Source organism: Delphinus delphis, chromosome 2 (genome assembly GCF_949987515.2).
Source record: "Delphinus delphis chromosome 2, mDelDel1.2, whole genome shotgun sequence".
NCBI lineage: Eukaryota > Metazoa > Chordata > Mammalia > Artiodactyla > Delphinidae > Delphinus > Delphinus delphis.
Window position 1 is genome coordinate 86,064,250 of NC_082684.1, and position 21,918 is coordinate 86,086,167.

Genomic DNA, 21,918 nt, shown 5'->3' on the forward strand with positions numbered 1-21,918 from the left:
TGAGTGACCTCAGCTGCCCCCGACAACTCTGAAGTCTTCATTTCAGAAATTATTAGTTTAAAGCCTTGGTAAAAACTCCTCAAGGACAAAAGGGAATCACCACTCTGTCATATGATAGCACTCTATCACAAGTCCATGCACTGTAGAGAAACCACACGCATTCCTCTTCTCCCTATACCACTTATAAACATGTCTCTCCTCTCTTTAAGAACAGAGAGGTCACTCCAGGCTATCTGCCATCCTTACTGGGCCTGTCTGAGGCCATCAGTGAGGGACAGGCTCCATCTTGATGCTTGTTCATTGGCATTCCCCTGGCCGCTGAGCTTGAGAGAGCTAGTGATTGTCACTGGAGTCCAGCATTGCCTTCTTCATTCGTTTCTCACCAGACCGTGCCTCTGTATCAGCTATCTTTCACATTTGATGTGAGGTGCCCATTCATTACCCAGCTTTCACATCTGATATTCTTCTTTACAAATATATTACCATGAGGAGCACCATTCCTAACAGGCTGTCTACTCCTCTGCCTCTGCAGGTCTCTCCTCTTACCTGGATTTTACCAGTCCCAAAGTCAGAGAGTGGTATTCCAGTCTTTTTGCTTTCTCTGTTTATCAGGTTTGTTTTTATTCTTTTGCTCTTTCCTAGTTACTTGGAAGGATAAAGTAAGGAAAAGAAGTGATTAAATAGAGCTACTCTGCTTCACTGAGGAGCTCTTGATAAATAATACTTGTATGAAAAGACAGAGATGCCAGGGACTTCCCTGGTGGTCCAGTGGTAAAGAATCTGCCTTACAATGCAGGGGACATGGGTTCAATCCCTGGTCAGGGAACTAAGATCCCATATGCTATGGGGCAACTAAGCCCGCACGCCACAATTACTGAGCTTGGGCGCCTCAACAAGAGAGCCTGTGTGCCGCAAACTACAGAGGCCACGTCCCCTGGAGCCTGCGCGCCACAACTAGAGAGAGAAAACCCACATGCCACAACTAGAGAGAAGCCTGTGCCACCAACGCGCCTCAACAAAAGATCCCGCATGCCTCAACAAAGTTTCCATGTGCCGCAACTAAGACCTGAGGCAGCCAAAAGGAAATAAAATAAATAAATAAGTAATAAAATAAATCTTAAAAAAAAGACGGGGATGCCAACCACATTACAGACCTTGGTGGTACCATATGAATTACCAAGTGCACAAAAGCTGTGATTTTGACTTCTATTATGATAGACTCTATGATATATCAAAGTACTTAATAATAGAGACTTATTATATTTTCAAACTGTATAAATTTTTACATAAAATAGTATTGTATAATATTATTAAAGATGATGATAATGTTATATGAGAAAGTATCTTGCAAAGTATAACGTGATATTAAAAGTAAGGTACAATAATAATTCTTAAAACCTTATAAGAATCACAGAGAGAACTGGAGAGGCCACATCTAGAGAATCGTTTTCAATCAGCGGTGGTGATGAGAATAATGATGTCTGATATAAACTGAGTATGTGCAGTGTGCCAAGCACTATGCTACTCACTTTGTGTGCATTATACCATTTCATCTTCACAATAACTCTTTTAAGTTGGAATTGTAATTAACTCTAATCCCACAGGTGAGGAAATCAAGGCATGGACAAGTGTAAAAACCTGCTAAGTTCACCCATCTAGTAAGTGGTGGACCTAAGATTTGAACTCAGGTCTGTCTCCCAAGCCCAGCTCTTAACCACTAAACTCTAGTTTCTGAGCATCCTGTATTAGGATATAGAAAATAACTTAGAGCAGGGGTAAAGAACACGTGGGCCAATCTGGCCTTGCTCATTTGTTTCCCTGTTGTCTAGGCTGCTTGCACATAACTATAGCTGGGTTGGGTTATTGAAAAAGAGGACTTATGGCCTGAAAAGTTGAAAATATTTACTGTCTGGTCCTTCCAGAAAAAGTTTGCCAACCCCTGCCTTAGAGGGTGCTAAAAAGAACAGTCAAAGTGGTTAAATATTTGGAACCCATATAGCCGTGTTCATAGAAGTATACATGATTAGAAATAATTCAAAGTAAAGAGTCAAAAGAAAACATATAAGCCTCCTCCAGTCATTTGAAAGGCTACCATGTCGGGGAGGCAGCAGATGTATTCTGTGGTATCCCAGAAGGCAAGCTAGGCCCTGTGAGAGGGTGTTACAAGGAGCAAGACTTTCAGAAGATAATGGAATGAGCTGCCTGAGGGACTCCCGGTCATTGTAGCTATTGAGTCAAATGCTGAGAGACCAGGGATTCTATAAAGGGATTGCAGCACCATGTTAACTACATGACTCAACAGCCCCTTCCCACTCTAAAGCTAACAATTCTATGTAGAACACACACTATAGATCCTGCTAACAAACGGGTATCCTAGCTGTCAAACCTTTCATAGTGTTCGAGGGAAGGGGGAATCTTTTCATGGACAGCTATAATTGCCCATAGTTAAGTGTTGTAGCAGATGATGGATGATGAGGAGCCTAATTGTGAACATTCACAACCTTTCCTGTAGTGGTTCTCCAGGGGGTCTCAGAGCAGACCTGTGGGCCACATGGGAGTACAGCACAGCACTCTTTCATTCATAAGTACTCAACAAGTACTTATTGAGAACCCTCTGCCATTTAGGTTGTTCTAGGTGTTCGGGATTTATCAATGAACAAAACAGACAAAATTCCCTGCCCTGTGGAACTTTTAACCTAGCAGGGGACAGAGCATAGATAATAAACATAACAAATAATAAATTAAATGGAGTAAGAAAGAGGAATAGGGACGGCTATCATATTAACCTTGTCACTGTAGGAGTTTTATCATGACCAAGATTGACTTCCTAGGGATCTACTGACATCCTCCACATATGGAATGACATGAATGAGCCCTCTGTCTTTAGAGGGCCAGAACTAACCATGCAGAAGAATGCCATTCATCATGGCAACTGGGAGCACCGAGAACTTCACAACATCTATGGCTTTTATCAGGTAAAACATCTAAGAAGCAGCCACCTGGATCCATGTGCCCTGACTTTTGGGCTGAAAGTCATTTGCTTTAACAACCATGCTATACAGTTCATTTCTTTGTGTGTCTTTTCTGACAACTGTTGATACAATGGGTCTCATCAGGTTGTAGCCAGTATAAGACTCATTATTTCTCCCTTTGCATCTTTTCCATCTATAATGAACTTGATTAATTTATAGATATTGGTTGATTAATGATAACATAGAAACATCTTCTTTGACAGGAGCCATTGGTACATGGCATTAGATAATACCTCAAACCTTTTATTGAAGTAGGCTGTGTATAATTATGTAAACAAAGGCAATTAAAACAGATTTTTTTAAACTTCACAAACGTCTAAATACAGCAAGTCTTATATTCATACCAGGGGAGTAAGATTTAGAACACAGATGCACAATTTCAATATGTATACTTCTAAATGTAGAAAGCCTTCCTTAAGTACTTAGCCTTCTCAATAGAAGGTGGTAGGATTGTTTTCCACTTGCCAGTCACATCCAAAAAACTTGGCAGTCACTTGCCCTAATTTATATCCTTGGTTCTTTGTTATCTTCAAAATGTAATGGTGTTCCTGTGGGCCTCCCACAAATTGCTGTTTTCCAGCGGGAGCTGCTGGCTACATATAGCACGATTTTCAGATGCTATCTGTGTACTTCTCTACACAGCCTCTTGCTATAACTGTAAACTATCAATACTTTATAGCTGGAGAATTTTCCTATGTAGGCCAGGGCCAGTCACTTAACCTCTCTGAATCAGTCTCAGAGGTTTTTGTGTAGGTTACTAGAGAAAATCTTATAAAAATGCCTCACAGTAGTAAGCACCAAGTAAATACTATTATTTACCATTATTTCATTGCTATTTTAATGAGATAAATTGTTTCACTCTTTTAATAGGAGAATTTAGAGTAGTTTCATTACATCATGAAAATTATTGGGCAGATTTTTAATATTTTCCATTTCACATTCCCACCTACTATTTACTTTTTGCATGTGAAATAGCTTATTGGGGATGTCTGCACAGTGACATAATCCAGTCATCTCTTTGAAATTTTTCTCCTTTGACTTTATAGCAAATGGCCACTGCAGAAGGACTGATCCAACGATCTAAAGGGAAGGAGAGACCCTTTGTTCTTACACGTTCTTTCTTTGCTGGATCACAAAGATATGGTAAGGACTGGTTCATATGATCAGACTTAAAAACACAAGCTAGCAATCTGTCTCTTTTGACAGATGGTGCTACTGTGTTGATGTCTTCCTTTTCAGTAGGTCAGGTCTTAGATTGTAGAGAGCAATGTGCTCTGAAGTGTGCATTTTGTCCTTTGAGACTGAGTAAACCAATTTTAATAAAGTTTAGTTACTTTTTTCCCACTGAAGAACTGGACACTTGTTGGGAGAATGACTTCAGAGTATCTGTTTGCTGGGATGGTCATCTTTTTTTTTAACATCTTTATTGGAGTATAATTGCTTTACATTGCTGTGTTAGTTGCTGCTGTATAACAAAGTGAATCAGCTATTCATATACATACATCCCCATATCTCCTCCCTCTTGCGTCTCCCTCCCACCCTCCCTATCCCACCCCCTAGGTGGTCACAAAGCACCCAGCTGATCTCCCTGTGCTATGCGGCTGCTTCCCACTAGCTATTTTACATTTGGTAGTGTATATATGTGAATGCCACTCTCTCACTTCGTCCTAGCTTACCCTTCCCCCTCCCCATGTCCTCAAGTCCATTCTCTACATCTGCATTTTTATTCCTGTCCTGCCCCTAGGTTCTTTAGAACCTTTTTTTTTTTTTTTTTTTAGATTCCATATATATGTGTTAGCATACGATATTTGTTTTTCTCTTTCTGACTTACTTCACTCTGTGTGACAGACTCTAGGTCCTGGGATGGTCATCTCTGATCCTGTCTCTTTTATTTATCAAGACCAGAGAAAATATACTTTAACACATTCCTTCAACCACCTGTTCCACTCAGCAATGTGGTTTAAAATAGACCCAGCTTTTGCTTGTGGTCAGCGTCATCTATAACTGGATCCGGTTTACTAGCTAATGTAGATCTAGTTCAACTTAACCACCCTGTGGCAGGAAGGCTATTTTAAGTCCCCTGGCCTTGCATAAATAACCTGAAGCTTAGGTCCTAGTTTGAGGAATCCAGCCTTTATTGTACCACAGACAATATTAGGCCTCCTACTCCACCCCTGAAAACCAGCCCCAATGGCACTCTGAAAGACGCCAAAATATAATCATCAGGCAAAGATTTAAGTACAGAGATACTCAGCATTAGTTCTTAAAATAAAAATTAAAGAAAATACAAATATCCAACAATACGGGAATAGTTATTAAATTATGGTATATCCGTATGATACACTATCATAAGGCTATTTAATATAGTAGCATTAATTGCATGAGAAAATTTTTGTGACATCATGATAAAAGAAAAAAAAAGCAGAAAGCCTAAATGTTTATATATTATCCTGATTTTGTTAAAAAAATAAATATATGTAGGTAGTAATCTAAGTAATTATAATACTGTGGTGATTATGAGTGATTTTAATTTTCTTCTTTTTACTTATCTCTATTTTCCAAATTCTCTACAAGTATCCCTTTTAATCACTATAACAAGTAAAGTCTTTGAATGAAAACACTTATAAGCAGCAGTTTAAAAAAGATAACGGGGGTGGGGGAGGGATGGACTGGGAGTTTGGGGTTAGCAGATGCAAACTATTACATAGAGAATGGATAAACAATGGGTCCTGCTGTGTAGCACAGGGAACTATATTCAATGTCCTGAGAGAAACCACAATGGAGAAGAATTTTAAAAACTGTATATATATGTATAACTGGATCACTTTGCTGTGCAGTAGAAATTAGCACAACATTGTAAATCAACTATACTCCAATTTACAAAGAAGATAACAGAAGATACGCATACTAAGTAACCTTTGATCTCTTAAATATTGGCTCACTGCCTAGTCTTCAGTACTCTGTGTGAAGCTATCGATTTGCCCCAAACCATAGCAAGTGAGGCATTACAGAGAACACTGCTGTGTCAAGTTCTATGCTGAGACCAATAGCCAGAGAGAGCTTTCAGCAGAACAACCACATGAGACTTGAAAACATCTGAACGTTTACATGAACTTGTTTCTTGATAAGAATGTCATGTGGGTTTCAACATCATTATGCAGATATGTACATATCTCATCTGAAGTCAAGGAGAAATTATGAGAATACTATTTTAAAAGTCCCTCGAAAATATTTTTCTTTGCTCCCCATAGGACAGCCTAAAATTTATACAGAATATTAAAGCAAAAATAGCTACCAAAAGTATTTTGGTAAAAGATTGACAAAAATGTTTCAGGAGTAATCTAGACTTAGTAACGTAAGAGTTTTTTTCCTTTCATGATCCTCTTTAGTGTTATATACTTTTACAAGCTCTTATCAACTATTCAGTGCGCAAGAGCACTGACTTTAGAGTCAGACTGCCTGAGCTCAAATGCTACCATATCCATTGTTTGCCATATTTCCCTCACTGTAAAATAAAGTTAAACAATGTTTACCTGATAGAGTTGTTGTAATGATTAAGTGGGATAATACAGGCAAAGCAACGTAACACCTGGCTCAGTGAGGGCTCTGTAAATGTTAACTAATGTTATTGCTGCTATTATGTCTCCCTTGTACCGTCTTAAGTCCTCTTATAGAGGATTTTGTGGAGTTAGGGGCGGTGTGTGGTGGATAGGCATATAGATTAATGGAACAGGATAAAGAATCCAGGGTCCCACACATATATGATCAAATAATTAGCAACAAAGTTGCTAAGGCAATTCAATGGAGAAAGGAGTTTTTTCAGTAAATCGTGCTGGCACATGGGGTATCCATGTGGGGGAGGGGGAAGAACCTTGACTCTTACACCATAGACACAAAGTAACTCAAAATGGAATATAGACCTAAATTATAAAAGCTATGACAAACAAAAAGCTTCTAGAAGAAAATATAGAAAATCTTTGTGACTTTGGGACTTTCTTAGCTAGAACACAAAAAACATGAACCATAAAATAAAAAAAGATAAACTAGACTTCATCGAAATTAAAAACTTATGCCCTTTCAAAGATATTGTTAAGAAAATGAAAGTCAAGCCACAGACTGAGAGAAGATATTTGCAATATACATATATATCTGTCAAAGGACTTGTATCCAGAATATATAAAAAGAAAGAAATGTTTTCCTTTATGTTGGTTTGCCTATTACAAATAAGGAATCTAAATATGAAATTGAGTACCTGGGCTGATTTGTGATTTTTTTTCTTTTAATACCTTCTTACTGATGACCAAAGGTGCTGTGTGGACAGGTGACAACACAGCAAAGTGGAGTTACCTGAAAATTTCTATCCCTATGTTACTCACCCTCAGCGTGACTGGGATCTCTTTTTGTGGAGGTAAGTGATATCCTCAAGCTTGACGTGAGAGAAAATCAAAGGGAGGGTGTTTTCTTTTTATTATTATTATTAATTTTTATTGGAGTGTGGTTGCTTTACAATGCTGTTAGCCTCCACTGCAGAACAAAATCAATCAGCCATATAAAGGGAGGGTATTTTCATCAAAGCTGGTCACAAATCTCTTCTTGTGAGCTGTTTTCAACAGGTATACTCTATGGCCATACCACCCTGAACGTGCCCGATCTCCTCTGATTTCAGAAGCTAAGCAGGGTCGGGCCTGGTTAGTACTTGGATGGGAAACAGGGGTAAACATGGGAAAGAGAAAATGAGGAGAGTGAAGGAGAGCAGACTAGAGAGGAGAGTGAAGGGGATGCTTCAGAGCTGTGTGTGTACTGTCTGAACTGAGAACATGAAGAAAGTCATCAGAAAGTGAGCCAGAGTGTTTCTTTCCCTCATTCTCTTACTGCTCCCTCCTTAGACACTCTTGATAACTGAATTTCTCTTCTTAAAACATGCCTTTTCTACCTGAAAGTGAGAAAAATGGAGAGAACTACAAAGAATTTAGCAAATCAGAAATCAGCCTTACAGAACTCCTGTGACACATTTTAACTGTTAAATACACACACACACACACACACACACACACACTCTCTCTCTCTCTCTCTCTCTCTCTCTCTCTCTCTCTCTCGGAAAAGATAAATTTAATTAAAATAAGATTCTCTGATGGGCTGCCTTTCCCTAATCCTAACAATTCCCTGCAGATGAGAGATCCCAGTATGGAAGGTGCTCAGCATGGCTACAGGTCCAGCTGCTCCTTGTTTTCAGTGGGCCTGGGAGCACCTTAATATCACTTTTTGATAGATGTGGTTTTTTATGGCATTGGTCCACATTCAATACAAGGAATATGTATCCTGCTTAAGGGATAAGCACGAATTTCTCCCTAAACCTCTAATTCTGATTATATCTTTCCCTTTAGTTCTTTCTATAATTTTTATCTTGCTTCAGCTGTTGATTTCAAACAAAATCAATTGCCAAACCACCACCCCACCCCTAAACACAGACTTATTGAATCAGGCAGACATTTTGCAATTTCTGGGTTACCTGGGCTCAGGACATACAGAAATGTTGATCTTACAGTAAAGCCTTTTGACAGGAAAAAAATATATTCAAAGAGCGTACTGTCAGATCCCCAAACAGCCTTGAGTTTTTTAGTATGTGCTCCCTAATTTGAGGCCACAGTTTTATGCTGTCATTTTGAGTGCGCATACAGCGCCTTTGCCCTGTCCGTCTTCAAGCCCTTATCTTACCTGTGTACATCGTCTGTTAGACGTCTGGGTGTCTGACTCAACCTTTCTTAATTGACTAATCAGCGGATGTAGGCGGCTTCATTGGGAATCCAAAGGCAGAGCTGCTAGTGCGGTGGTACCAGGCTGGAGCCTACCAACCCTTCTTCCGTGGCCATGCCACCAAGAACACCAAGCGACGGGAACCCTGGCTCTTTGGGGAGGAGCACACCCGGCTCATCCAAGAAGCCATCAGAGAGCGCTACACCCTCCTGCCCTACTGGTATTCTCTGTTCTACTCTGCACACGTGGCTTCCCAACCCGTCATGAGGTAAACAGGCTTCACCAGTCACACCAGCAACCAATCTCTACCAGAAGATCCCCTTAGCCACTGGCAGTGGAGTGATTACAGTGATTGCAAAAGAAAAGCCAGGTGTTTAACCAAGTGCCAATCGGCTTACTGAGCACCAACTGTGAGCAGGGTCAGGCAGTGGAGGTCACAGAAGATAAAAACTAGATCTCCTGCTACTTGGTGGTTCAAGTGTTAACACCTGTAGGAGAAAGAAAGAAAAGAAAAAGGAAGTGACTTTGTAACTGAATTCATCCAATATTTAACCCATGTAGTTACCCTACAAAACTTGCCACCGCAAAATGTGTCTCTTTGGCTTGAGGATTCTTGGGGGCTGATTGTTTTTAAGAAACAAAAGGCTCAGGAAGTCTTTCTTTTTAACCTCCTCCTTAACTGCCTAAAAGAATTTAGTTAAAGGACCTGGTCCAGGAAGTGCATTATCATCAGAGATATCTACAAGGAATTTGAGCTAAGCATGGTAGGGGGAACGTGGGGACCGAAGTCCTCTCTGTGTCCCATTGTCTCTGCATGGCCCAGCAAACATTTGTTTACCAAACATTTGTTTTTCCATCTCCGAGTGAATATCCTTCCTCCCCTTTAAAGTCCCAAACGCACTCCCTTCTCCTTTTCTCAGGTGTTATATAAGCCTCAATTGCCGTTCTTGTCCTTAGGCATCATATTTTTATGGAACCCCCTCATATGTACATAATTAAATTTGATATTCTCCTTTTAAATACTCTCACGTCGATTTAATTCTTAGACCAGCCAGAAGAACCTAGACAGGTAGAGGAAAGTTGTTTTTTCATCCCAACACCCACAAGCATCCTCTCATGAAGAACAACTTATTCTGCCAGGCTTAGCTCTATCTTACCCTTAGGGCTTTTCCTAGTGTATGAGTTATATTCTGATTCTATTTTGAAGACAGGATGTGAATAGCAACTTTCTGGGTTAGAGAATAGTACACACAGAGACAAACACAGTAAATACATCAAGACCTCTAGATTAGCAGTTCCTCAGCCTGGGTCAGATCAGAATCATCCGAGGAGCTTTTGAGAAATACAGATTCCAAGGCCATACCACCAACCTACTAGGAATCCCTTGGTTAAGTTCCAGGGATATATATTTTTTAGAAGTTTCCCTGGTGATTTTAGACATCAACCAGGTTTAGAGACCGCTGCTTTGCTATATTTAGTAGAAAAGGAATAGATTATTACAAAGGCTAGTGAATAAACTAAAAGTAAGTTTCTCTTATTAAAAAATATCTTTTCCTCATGAAATTGAAAATAATATTAGAACCATTAGGTTAATATCCAGATACATAGATATTGAAAGTTTTATGATTTTTATAAGCCCACGTGCCTCCTAGTTAGTTGTGTACAATAACAATGAAACAAAACTCAAAACCCACACAAGTTTCTGAAACCTCCAAAAATGTTGCCAGCTTGAGAACAAGAAAAACCAGTTATTTTTATTTAAATAGGCAATGATTAACGATTCATGAAAAGCAGTGACAGAATGAAAAAATGGCACAGATTTTACAACACTATAAAATTCAGTTTTACAAACATTTAAGTTGTTTTACACCAAACGTGTTAGGCATTTGGACTTGGACAAAGCTCCGATTCTGTCAGAGTAGTATTTAGTGTTCAATAATAAGAAGGGGAAATTTCAGGTACCAGAATTCTCAAGCTTTCATTGAACCATTTAAGCTAATACATAGCTCTTTCACATAAGAAAAATACATAGTAATCACAAGTGCTCATAAAATCTTTTTTTATAAATGTATTTGTTTAATTTATTATTTTTGTCTGTGTTGGGTCTTTGTTGTTGCATGTGGGCTTTTGCTAGTTGCGGCGAGCGGGGGGCTACTCTTTTTTTTTTTTTTTTTTTTTGCATTACGCGGGCCTCTCACTGTTGTGGCCTTTCCCGTTGCGGAGCGCAGGCTCAGCGGCCATGGCTCACGGGCCCAGCCGCTCCGCGGCATGTGGGATATTCCCAGACAGGGGCACGAACCCGTGTCCCCTGCATTGGCAGGCGGACTCTCAACCACTGCGCCACCAGGGAAGCCCGGGGGCTACTCTTCATTGCAGTGCACGGGCTTCTCATTACGGTGGCTTCTCTTGTCGCAAAGCGTGGGCTCTAGGCGCGCAGGCTTCGGTAGTTGTGGCACACGGGCTTAGTTGCTCCATGGCATGTGGGATCTTCCTGGACCAGGGCTCGAACCTGTGTCCCTTGCATTGGCAGGCAGATTCTTAACCACTGCAGCACCAGGGAAGCCCTCATAAAATCATGAATCATACAAAAAGAGTCTTGGCTTTTTCCAATTTCCTTTGAATAGTTATAAAACTGAAAATCTAAGTGACTGAATTATAATAAAAATCTAATGATATTGAAGTAAGAAATTTCTTTTTTCCTTTCCCCAGGCCTCTGTGGGTAGAGTTCCCTGATGAAGTAGAGACTTTCGGTGTGGAAGATGAATACATGCTGGGTGAGCATTTCTTGATTAATTATAGTTATGATAAATACTTTAATTATGTTTTTCTTATTGTATTTTCTAGTGTAAGAATGCTAAAAAATCCCTAATCTCAAGAAAGCCAAAAACAAAAATAAAAGAAATTCCATCACCAAGATCTTTAGTGTATTAGTGGGATCACAGCTCTATTCTCCTGTCATGCAGCGCTTCGCATAACATGTTAACTTCACATAAACCCATTTTATTTGTGGATGTAAGTTGGGATTCTTGTCTGGGTCCACTCCTAAGCCTTATGATACCACCACAGGGAAGGGAAGTAGAAAAAAGTAAAGACTTGTGCCAGACTTGTCAGGGTCGCTGCCTGTAATCCTACTATACCATAGGAGGATTAATGACAGGTAATAATACAGTTACCTCTGAGCACCTGTCCTCTTTCTAACTAACAGTGCATCTCCCTGATGAATCATTGGTTCAACTCACCAAGATCTCTACCTTCAAGAAGTTCAGTTGAGTGGTCTTTGAAACCACAAAGAGAAGGGATGTTTTCAGACCTCTTATCATGATATTCAACTTTATTTCTTCTCCATTTTTCAGGAAGCGCTTTATTGGTTCACCCAGTCACAGAACCAAAAGCTACTGTGGTTGATGTGTTTCTGCCAGGATCAAGTGAGGTAAAAGTAAATGACAAACATCCGCATACCTTACATGCCTCACGTCTCTTCCCTTCAAACTTGATGGCTTAAAATGGCAAAAATTTGTGCTCTCACAGTTCTGGAGGCTTGAAGTCTGAAATCATGGTGTCACCAGGGCTGGTTCCTTCTGGAGGCTCTGAGGGAGAATCTGTTCCATACCGCTCTCCTAGCTTCTGGTGGCTGCCTGCACTCCTTGGCATTCCTTGGCTTGTAGCTGCATCACTTCAGTCCATGCCTCCATCTTCACAGTGTGTGTCTGTGTCTCCCCTACCATTGTCTGTTATTTAGTGACCATCTGAATAATTCCAGATTACCTCCTTATCTCAAGATCCTTAATTTAGTCAAATCTCTTACCATAGAAAGTAATATTCACTCCGTCCAGGGATTAGGAAGCAAATATATCTTTTTGAAGAGCCACCATTCAGCCCACTACACTTGTCATTACTGATATGACAATAACCAGGCTTTTCTACAGAGTGCTCATGAATGATGTTCTTTCTGCTTGGTTTCTCTAGTAATTTGTAGTTCTGAAGGTGGGGCTCTTTACAAAGGTTCCCCTGCCAAGCAGAAACCTGAGAAAAAAGTTAAATATAACAACAGCTAAATAAATTGTCCTGCCAAGCATTTCTGCTGAGAGTTTCTCAAGTCGATTCTGACAAAGCGTAAGTTCCCATTGAGAACTAGCTCCCTTTCTGACTTAGCCACAAATTTCTATAATGACCTATTAACATTTCAATCACATTGTTGTGACTATGTAACCTATTCCTTCAACACTATTTCCCAGACTGTTCTGTGATTGTTTCTCTTGCTACATCTTCCCAAAGCCTGGGTAGGAAAGCCAAGCCGTTTCTTGCCAGAACTTTACCTTGCTGGTTAGCTAGTATTGCATCACACTGTGCAGGGAGCTATCTAAAGGCCTTGCTGTCACCTTCCCCGTGTTTCTGTGTGGCCCATTCCCTCTCCTGCAAATCGGTTTATCGGGGAGGGCTTCTCTGACACCCTGTTTAAGATTATAAACCGGGGCTTCCCTGGTGGCACAGTGGTTAAGAATCCACCTGCCAATGCAGGGGACACGGGTTCGAGCCCTGGTCCGGGAAGATCCCACATGCCACAGAACAACTAAGCCCATGTGCCACAACTACTGAGCCTGCACTCTAGAGCCCGTGAGCCACAACTACTGAGCCCTCATGCCACAACTACTGAAGGCCACGCTCCTAGAGCCCATGCTCTGCAACAAGAGAAGCCATGCAATGAGAAGCCTGCGCACTGCTACAAAGAGTAGCCCCCGCTCTCTGCAACTAGAGAAAGCCCGCATGCAGCAGCAAAAACCCAATGCAGCGAAAAATAAATAAATAAAATAAAATTTAAAAAAAGATTATAAACTACTCCCACTGCCCCGGTTCTGTCCAGCCCTCTTTCGTCCTTTATATTTCTCCACAGAACATGCCATTTTAAACATTCTATGTATTTACTTTTATGTTTTGTTTATTATTTATCTCTCCCATTAGAATGTTAGCATTTTGAGGACAGTGATTTTTATCTGTTATGGTCTCTGCTGTATCCCCAGCATCTAGATGGGCACGTGGCCCATAGTAGGCCTTTTGTAAGTACTTGCTGGGTGAGGAGCTTGGTGACTAAGCTCTGGGTCTGATCTACATTATGTTTTGTGCCAGTTGTATGCTTCCTAGGCTGGAGATCTTTGAATATGGCACCAGAGCACACACTCTATACCTCTCGTTTCAGTTAGTTAGACTGGAAATGGTCGACAGGAAATCCCCAAATATTGTTTGAATCCTTTTTTTTTTTTTTACCTTTCCCTCCCACCAGCTTTTTATCTAAAGCTAGTAGAATTCACCAAAGAAAGACATTACAAGAAAAGAAAGCTAAGACAATATCCCTTGTAAACACAGATGCAGAAATCCTTGACAAAACATTAGCAAATTGAATCCAGCCAAAGATAATACTTCATGACAAGGTGGGGCTGATCCAGTTGAATTAAGAGTTCACTGTAGCTAGCAACTGTCAGGTCACAGCCCTCTCACATTCACAGCAAGACAATGACAGATTCAACAGCCCAGCTTTATAAAGGCTCTGGTAATCCCAGGAGGTGAACTTGCGAAATAGACTCTGTGGCTGCCAGAAATTATATTGAACTAGAAGAGAGAAAAAGGTTTTGTTTTCATGCTGCTTCTGATGGTATCTTAAGGATTTATCCCACCAAATTACTTTGCAGGACTTTTTTGGCACTTTAGCAAGTAAACCCCCTTGACAGGCCTCTCAGGTAAGAGTTTGAACCTTATCCCTGAATTGAACTCTGTTAAGAAACAATGACACTATAGTAGTAATCCAAGTTTCCATTTGTTTTTCTCTAAGATCTGTTTCCTTGTCTGACACTTTTTTTTCTCCTGCCTCATTTGTAATCTGTTTGCTTGCAATGTGCTTTTCTGCTTTGTTGTGGTTTTCTCTCTTCCATTGTCTTTTTCACTACTAGATCATTAAGTTTTTTGTTTTTTTAAATTTTTATTTATTTATTTTTGGCTGCATTGGGTCTTTGTTGCTGCACTCAGGCTTTCTCTAGTTGTGGCAAGCGGGGGCTACTCTTCGTTGCGGTGCACAGGCTTCTCATTGCAGTAGCTTCTCTTGTGGAGAACGGGCTCTAGGCATGTGGGCTTTAGAAGTTGTGGCACGTGGGCTCAGTAGTTGTGGCTCACAGGCTCTAGAGCGCAGGCTCAGTAGTTGTGGCACATGGGCTTAGTTGCTCCGCAGCATGTGGGATCTTCCTGGACCAGGGTTAAAGCCCGTGTCCCCTGCATTGGCAGGCGGATTCTTAACCACTGGCGCCACCAGGGAGGTCCTGATCATTAAGTTTTTATAAGCCAACTGGACTGTAAAATCCATGAGGGCAGGTTCTGTGTCTTTCTGTTCACTCGTGTGTACCCAGCAATGCTGGGCGCATGGTAGATTGATCTATAAATAACTTTTGGATGGATGAATGGAAAAATGAATGGCCTTTTAGTCAGCTTAATCCGTCACAGTACTAGGTTTTTCCTTTGCGATCTTTTTAAAAGCATATGTTCTTCCTAACTTCTACTCAAGGTGTTTTTTTTTTTTAATTGTATTTATTTTAGCTTTCTGGTTATTTGAAATCCAGATAAATGGATGTTTCACTAAATAATGAAATTGTGAACAGAGTTGCTTATACACGCTTTTTCATAGGGTCTGTTTCTTTTCAGGTCTGGTATGACTCTAAGACATTTGCTCATTGGGAAGGAGCATGTACTGTAAAGATCCCAGTAGCCTTGGACACGGTAAGTTATTTTCAGACTGTTATTTTTACCTATTGTAAAATATTTTACCTATTGTGCTGTATTTGTCTACTCGGGCTGCCATGACAGGATACCATAGACTGGGTGGCTTCAACAACAGAAATTTCTTTTCTCACAGTTCTAGAGGCTGGAAGTCCCAAATGAAGGTTCCAACCAATTCGGTTCCTGGTGAGGGCTCTCTTCCTGGCATGTAGACAGACACCTTGCTGTGTCCTCACATGGCAGAGGGAGAGAGTGAGCTCTCTTGTCTCTTATAACACTAATCATTTGGATCAGGGCTCCACTCCTATGACCTGATTTAGTCTTAATTACCTCTGTAAAGGCCCTGTCTCCAAATACAGTCACATTGGGGGTTGGGGCTTCAACGTGAATTTTGTGGGGACTCATTTAGTCCATAACATGTGCCTACACAGAAAGAACCAAGGACATCAGTGTTCTGCACGATAGTGGTTGCCTAGAGCTGAAGGCAGGGAGAGGGTTTTGGGAGCAATGGGGAGTGACCATTAATGGGTATAGTGTTTCTTTTGGGGGTGATTTTAAATTGATTATGGTAATGGTTGCATGACTTTGAATATACTAAAAAACATTTAATTGTACACTATAAATGGGTATACTGTATGACATGAATTATATCAATAAGGCTGTTAAATGTGAGGAAAAAAAAGAATATAAAAAACATACTCTGGGGCTTCCCTAGTGGCGCAGTGGTTGAGAGTCCGCCTGCCGATGCAGGGGACACGGGTTCGTGCCCCAGTCCGGGAAGATCCCACATGCCGCTGAGCGGCTGGGCCCGTGAGCCATGGCCACTGAGCCTGCGTGTCCGGAGCCTGTGCTCCACAACGGGAGAGGCCACAACAGTGAGAGGCCCACGTACCGCAAAAACAAAAACAAAAACAAAAACAACAACAAAAAAACATACTCTGATTTACATTTGTATGTCTAAGAAAAATAATAACACTGACAACAGAGAGTATACATGATGGTCTCCACATACACCGTACAGAATATTCTTCTACAACACCAACTCAGAAAACATGAGTTTTTAGTTGGACCTCTAGGCCCAAGGGGAGGCTATGTGTTATGATTTTAGACTCAGAGTGGCCCATCTAGGCTGCATTTCTGAAGAGAAGTTTGCTCCTGCAGCTGAATCACCATGACTACCACAGGCCCTAAGTAGTGTAAAGATTTATAAAGAGATATTGATGTTATTTTTTAAAATTCTCAGCAGCAATATGAACTCCATTATATAGAAAATGATTTCAGATGCCAACTTTCAGGTCTAGAAGAGACCCCACCATTCATCTATTTGAATCCCTCATGCTTACAGGTGAAGAAAGTGAGGTTCAGAGAAGTTAAATTCCTTGCCCAGGGTTGCAGCTAAATTGTGGCAGAACTGAGACAAGACCCCGGGTCAACTGAACACCTACTCCAGAGCCCATTCATACTAACTTACTGCCGCATTCTTTGAAGGAAAAAAAAAGAATAAGAAGAGATTGGCTGATGAGGGTGGGGAGGTAAATGTACTTTACTTCTTGCTGCTGACTTCAAGTCAAGCAGAGGGTGGACATCTTGACTACTTCCATCCTGATTCCCAACTTCATGTATACAGAGTCCCCCTTATCTGCGGTTTCACTTTCCACAGTTTCATTTACCTTCAATCAACCATGGCCCAAAAATATTAACTGTGGGACTTCCCTGGTGGCGCAGTGGTTAAGAATCCACCTGCCAATGCAGGGGACCATGGATTCAATCCCTAGTCCGGGAAGATCCCACATGCCACAGAGCAACTAAGCCCGTGTGCCACAACTACTGAGCCTGCGCTCCTAGAGCCCATGCTCCACAGCAAGAGAAGCCACCGCAATGAGAAGCCCACGTGCCGCAACTAGAGAAAACCCGCGTGCAGCAATGAAAACCCAGTGCAGCCAAAAATAAATAAATATAAATAAATAAAATTTTTTAAAAAGAAAAAACCCAAAAACATTAACTGTGGTCCAAAAACATTAAATGGAAAATTCCAGAAATATACAATTCATACGCTTTAAATTGCATGCTGAGCTGAGTAGCATGACAAAATCTCGCGCCATCCTGCTCCCTCCTGCCCAGGACATGAATCATCCCTCTGTCCAGCAGATCCACACTGTGTGTGCTACCCGCCCATTAGTGTAGGGGAAATACCTTTATATAGGGTTCAGTACTCTCCTCGGTTTCAGGCATCCACTGGGGGTCTTGGAATGAATCCCCCGTGGGGAAGGGGGGACTACTGTATTCTTGCTCTTCTTCCTGCTTGTACATTACTCAGAGCAAAGTACAGGCCTTCACGTGATTCAGGGAGCTTCCTTACAGAGGATTGCACTGGGAGGCAGGGAAACTACTGGGCTGTCCTGGCTGGGAATGCCATTCCAGAAGACCCATAGATAGGGGCCATGCCTACAACCCTGTTGTCAGAGTCACTTCAAGTGCCCTTGGTGGCTTCTATAGCAAAAGTTTCACAGTTTTACCCTCAGAATTGAGTCAGTCATCCTGGTGATCAGGGAAGCAGGAGCAAGAAGGGTATAGGCTGAAGTAAGGACAACAGTCATCTTTCCCAAACCAAGAAACTACCATCTTTTTTTTTTTTTTCCGGCTTAGTCAGGTCTTAGTTGCAGCACATGGGATCTGTCGTTGCTGCACGTGGGCTCTTCATTGCTGCCCGTGGGCTTCTCTCTAGTTGTGGCACGTGGGCTCAGTAGTTGCGGCTTGCAGGCTTTAGTTGCCCCGCAGCATGTGGGATCTTAGTTCCCCGACCAGGGATCAAACCTGCGTCCCCTGCATTGGAAGGCAGATTCTTAACCACTGGACCACCAGGGAAGTCCCTACCATCTTTTATAAAGACATACATATGTACATCTGGGCCTGCTCATACAGACAGACAAATTCCCTCTTTAGCAGGGTCCTAGAAATAAACTTGTTTGTTATATTGACAGGTAAATTAAAAATACAAAACAGGAAAGGCTACTTATAGGATAGTCAGAACAGATAATAAATTGATGAAGGGTGAGAAGTTTCCCTAATAATTTAAAAATGAACCATTTTTAGTGTTTGAACTCTTTTCCTTTTAATGCCAGGGCCCCCATATTTGCCATCTCTGTGTTCACAAATTTATATTGCCTTTGAGTCTATACTTGTAACAAATGTGAGTCTTGTACAATGAAATATTTTAAAAGTCTACTTTGAAATTGCCTTATATGAATCCTCCTTCTCTGAGAGTGTTGCTCTGTTATAGATACCAGTGTTTCAACGAGGTGGAAGTGTGGTACCAATAAAGACAACTATAGGAAGATCCACGGGCTGCATGACTGATTCCCCATATGGACTCTGGGTGGCCCTAAGCACTAAGGTATTTGAAAAATGTTACTTTTACACATCTTGTTTGTTACTACTCTATCTCTTTATAGTTGTAGCCTTTGAGTATGTGACACTATGTAAAAGTGGTGAACCCCATCTACAGGATAGGTGCTTCTGAAGTTTATCTAGAAATCAAAGTTTTGAATCATTTCTTGTCTGACTTTCCTGGAATTATCCTTAAGGGTACTCTTAGAACTAGAAATAATAGAAATCTCCTCTAGGGCACTGTGACCCTTGGTGCTCTGCAGCTTGACATTGATTACCACTGGACTGAAAGCTCATTGAGCCATAGGCAGCCTGCCATACGGATTAGCCCTGAATCTCAGTCTCCTGTAAAAGGGTCCTGTGTCTATGCAACATTCCAGGGACACAGTCTCATGCACTGACTTCTATGCTCATCAGATGGCTCAAACAATTACAATCTCCTTGGGTAAAACCTGGAAAGATCCAGAGTTGATCTGTCCTTTTGAGGAGATCTTTTGAGCCAAAGGAGGCCTATAACAGATTCCTCCCCTAGCCATCTGCCAAAATACAGTGCCAAACACAAATCCTTACTCTTAAGCAAAAAAAAAAAAAAAAAAATATATATATATATATATATATATATATATATATATATATATATATATATATATTTTTTTTTTTTTTTTTTTTTTCTGTACGCGGGCCTCTCACTGTGGTGGCCTCTCCCGTTGCGGAGCACAGGCTCCGGACGCGCAGGTTCAGCGGCCATGGCTCACGGGGCCAGCCGCTCCACGGCATGTGGGATCCTCCCGGACTGGGGCACGAACCCGTGTCCCCTGCATCGGCAGGCGGACTCTCAACCACTGCGCCACCAGGGAAGCCCCTTAAGCAAATATTATAAAATAATTAAGCTTTCTTTTTCTTACATCTTTCTTTTCAATCCGTTTCATTTAAGCATGTTTTCTTGGGTCAAACTATGGACCTCAGGCTCATGTGAGGCCATGGAATAATTACAAGAAACTCAAGGTCCATTGCACATGAAACATTGTCAATAACAGTGAACTGCTATATGGAGTGCTGTGACATTATCTGACATGCAAAAGTGGTCCTCCTACTAAAAGACAGTAGGAACTAGATGCCGTTCTCTAAATGGAGGGTCTTCTAAAGATAGCTGATCTCATACGTTGTAATTTTTTCTTTTAATTTCATTTCCATTCTGTGAACTTTTCTTGACCTGTTGTCACCTTCTAGGATGGTATTTTGGGGGAAGCCACCTATGCCGCTGACCATACTTCATAGTTTAAATCTCTTTCAACAAGGCCTAACTCTTTGCCCTCCTCTTGTGTGACTTGTTTATTCATATTATTTCACAAATGTGTAGTAAGTGTATATATTGTATGACTGCTTTGTACAGCTTGAATATTAAGCAGTTGTTCAACATAATTTTTCATAGATTTTAAAATCTATTATTTCCTTTAGGGAGGCGACAGTCTTTTCCTAGAAAGCTATTACATAAGCACATTCTCTATCCGTGATTCACTCTCCAGGGTTCTGCTGTGGGTGAATTCTATCTCGATGATGGTCATTCATTCCAATACCTCCACCAGAAGCAATTCTTGCACAGGAAGTTTTCATTCGCCTCAGGTGTTTTGATCAACAGGTAATGGCAGCTAAAAGAGCTGTGTGCTTTCTTAAATTATGCTATCCTTTTGCTATCCTCAAATGCAGAGCTGCTATTTTAAGAAATTAATGATGAAGGCCACTTGTGGAGTATTCTTCATTTCCCCCCCCAGATTCATTAAGGTATAATTTTTTTAACTTTTTATTTTATATTGGAGAATAGCTGATTAACAATGCTGTGATAGTTTCAGGTGCACAGCAAAGCAACTCAGCCATACATACACATGTATCCATTCTCCCCCCCAACTCCCGTCCCATCTAGGCTGCCACATAACATTGAGCAGAGTTCCCTGTGCTATACAGTATGTCCTTGTTGCTTATCCATTTTAAATATGGCAGTGTGTACATGTCGATCTCAAACTGCCTAACTATCCCTTCCCCCCTGGTAACCGTAAGTTCGTTCTCTAAGTCTGTGAGTCTTATTCTGTTTTGTAAATAAGTTCATTTGTGTCATTTCTTTTTAGATTCTGCATATAAGGGATATCATATGATATTTCTCTTTCTGTGACTCACTGCACTCAGTATGATAATCTCTAGGTCATTAAGGTATAATTTAGAAATAAAATTTTAATAAAATATACTAGTATAAAAATACAATTGTAATATATTTAAAGTATACAATGTGATGATTTGATATATGTACACATCGTGAAAGTATTCCCATCATCAAGTTAATTAACACATCCATCACCTCACATGTTTAACCCTTTTTTTCCCCTTTTGATGAGAACATTTAAATTCTACTCTCTTGGCAAATTTCAGTTATGCAATACAGTATTATCAACTATATTTACCGTGTTATACATTAGATTCTCAAACCTTATTCATCTTATAGCTGAAAGTTTGTATTCTTTTACCAGCCTCTCTCTACTTCCCCCACCCCCCAGCCCCTAGCAACCCCCATTCTACTCTCTTTTTCTATGAGTTCAACTTTCCTTTTTTTGAAAATGTTTTTACATTCCATATATAAGTGACACCATGCAGTATTTATTGAATTTTTCAGTTCACTTTTGTCAATTTGATTACTATGTGTCTTGGAGTGTTTCTCCTTGGGTTTATCCTGCCTGGGATTCTCTGCACTTCCTGGACTTGGGTGGCTGTTTCCTTTCCCATGTTAGGGAAGTTTTCGACTATAATCTCTTCAAATATTTTCTCAGGTCCTTTCTCTTCTCCTTCTGGGTCCACTATAATGCGAATGTTGGTGCATTTAATGTTGTCCCAGAGGTCTCTTAGGCTATCTTCATTTCTTTTCATTCTTTTTTCTTTATTCTGTTCCATGGCAGTGAATTCCACCATTCTGTCTTCCAGGTCACTTATCTGTTCTTTG

General features: G+C 40.7%; 1 protein-coding gene across 1 annotated transcript in view; it reads left to right on the plus strand.

The window, feature by feature from the left end:
- Positions 1 to 21,918, plus strand: part of GANC (glucosidase alpha, neutral C) — a 69,402-nt gene that overhangs the window by 44,334 nt on the left and 3,150 nt on the right. The window contains exons 13-22 of the mRNA XM_060005062.1: positions 533 to 612; positions 2,832 to 2,975; positions 4,079 to 4,175; positions 7,339 to 7,440; positions 8,811 to 9,054; positions 11,496 to 11,560; positions 12,140 to 12,216; positions 15,471 to 15,545; positions 18,826 to 18,939; positions 20,459 to 20,571. Coding sequence (XP_059861045.1) covers positions 533 to 612; positions 2,832 to 2,975; positions 4,079 to 4,175; positions 7,339 to 7,440; positions 8,811 to 9,054; positions 11,496 to 11,560; positions 12,140 to 12,216; positions 15,471 to 15,545; positions 18,826 to 18,939; positions 20,459 to 20,571 — 1,111 coding nt within the window. The remainder of the gene's footprint in view (positions 1 to 532; positions 613 to 2,831; positions 2,976 to 4,078; positions 4,176 to 7,338; positions 7,441 to 8,810; positions 9,055 to 11,495; positions 11,561 to 12,139; positions 12,217 to 15,470; positions 15,546 to 18,825; positions 18,940 to 20,458; positions 20,572 to 21,918) is intronic.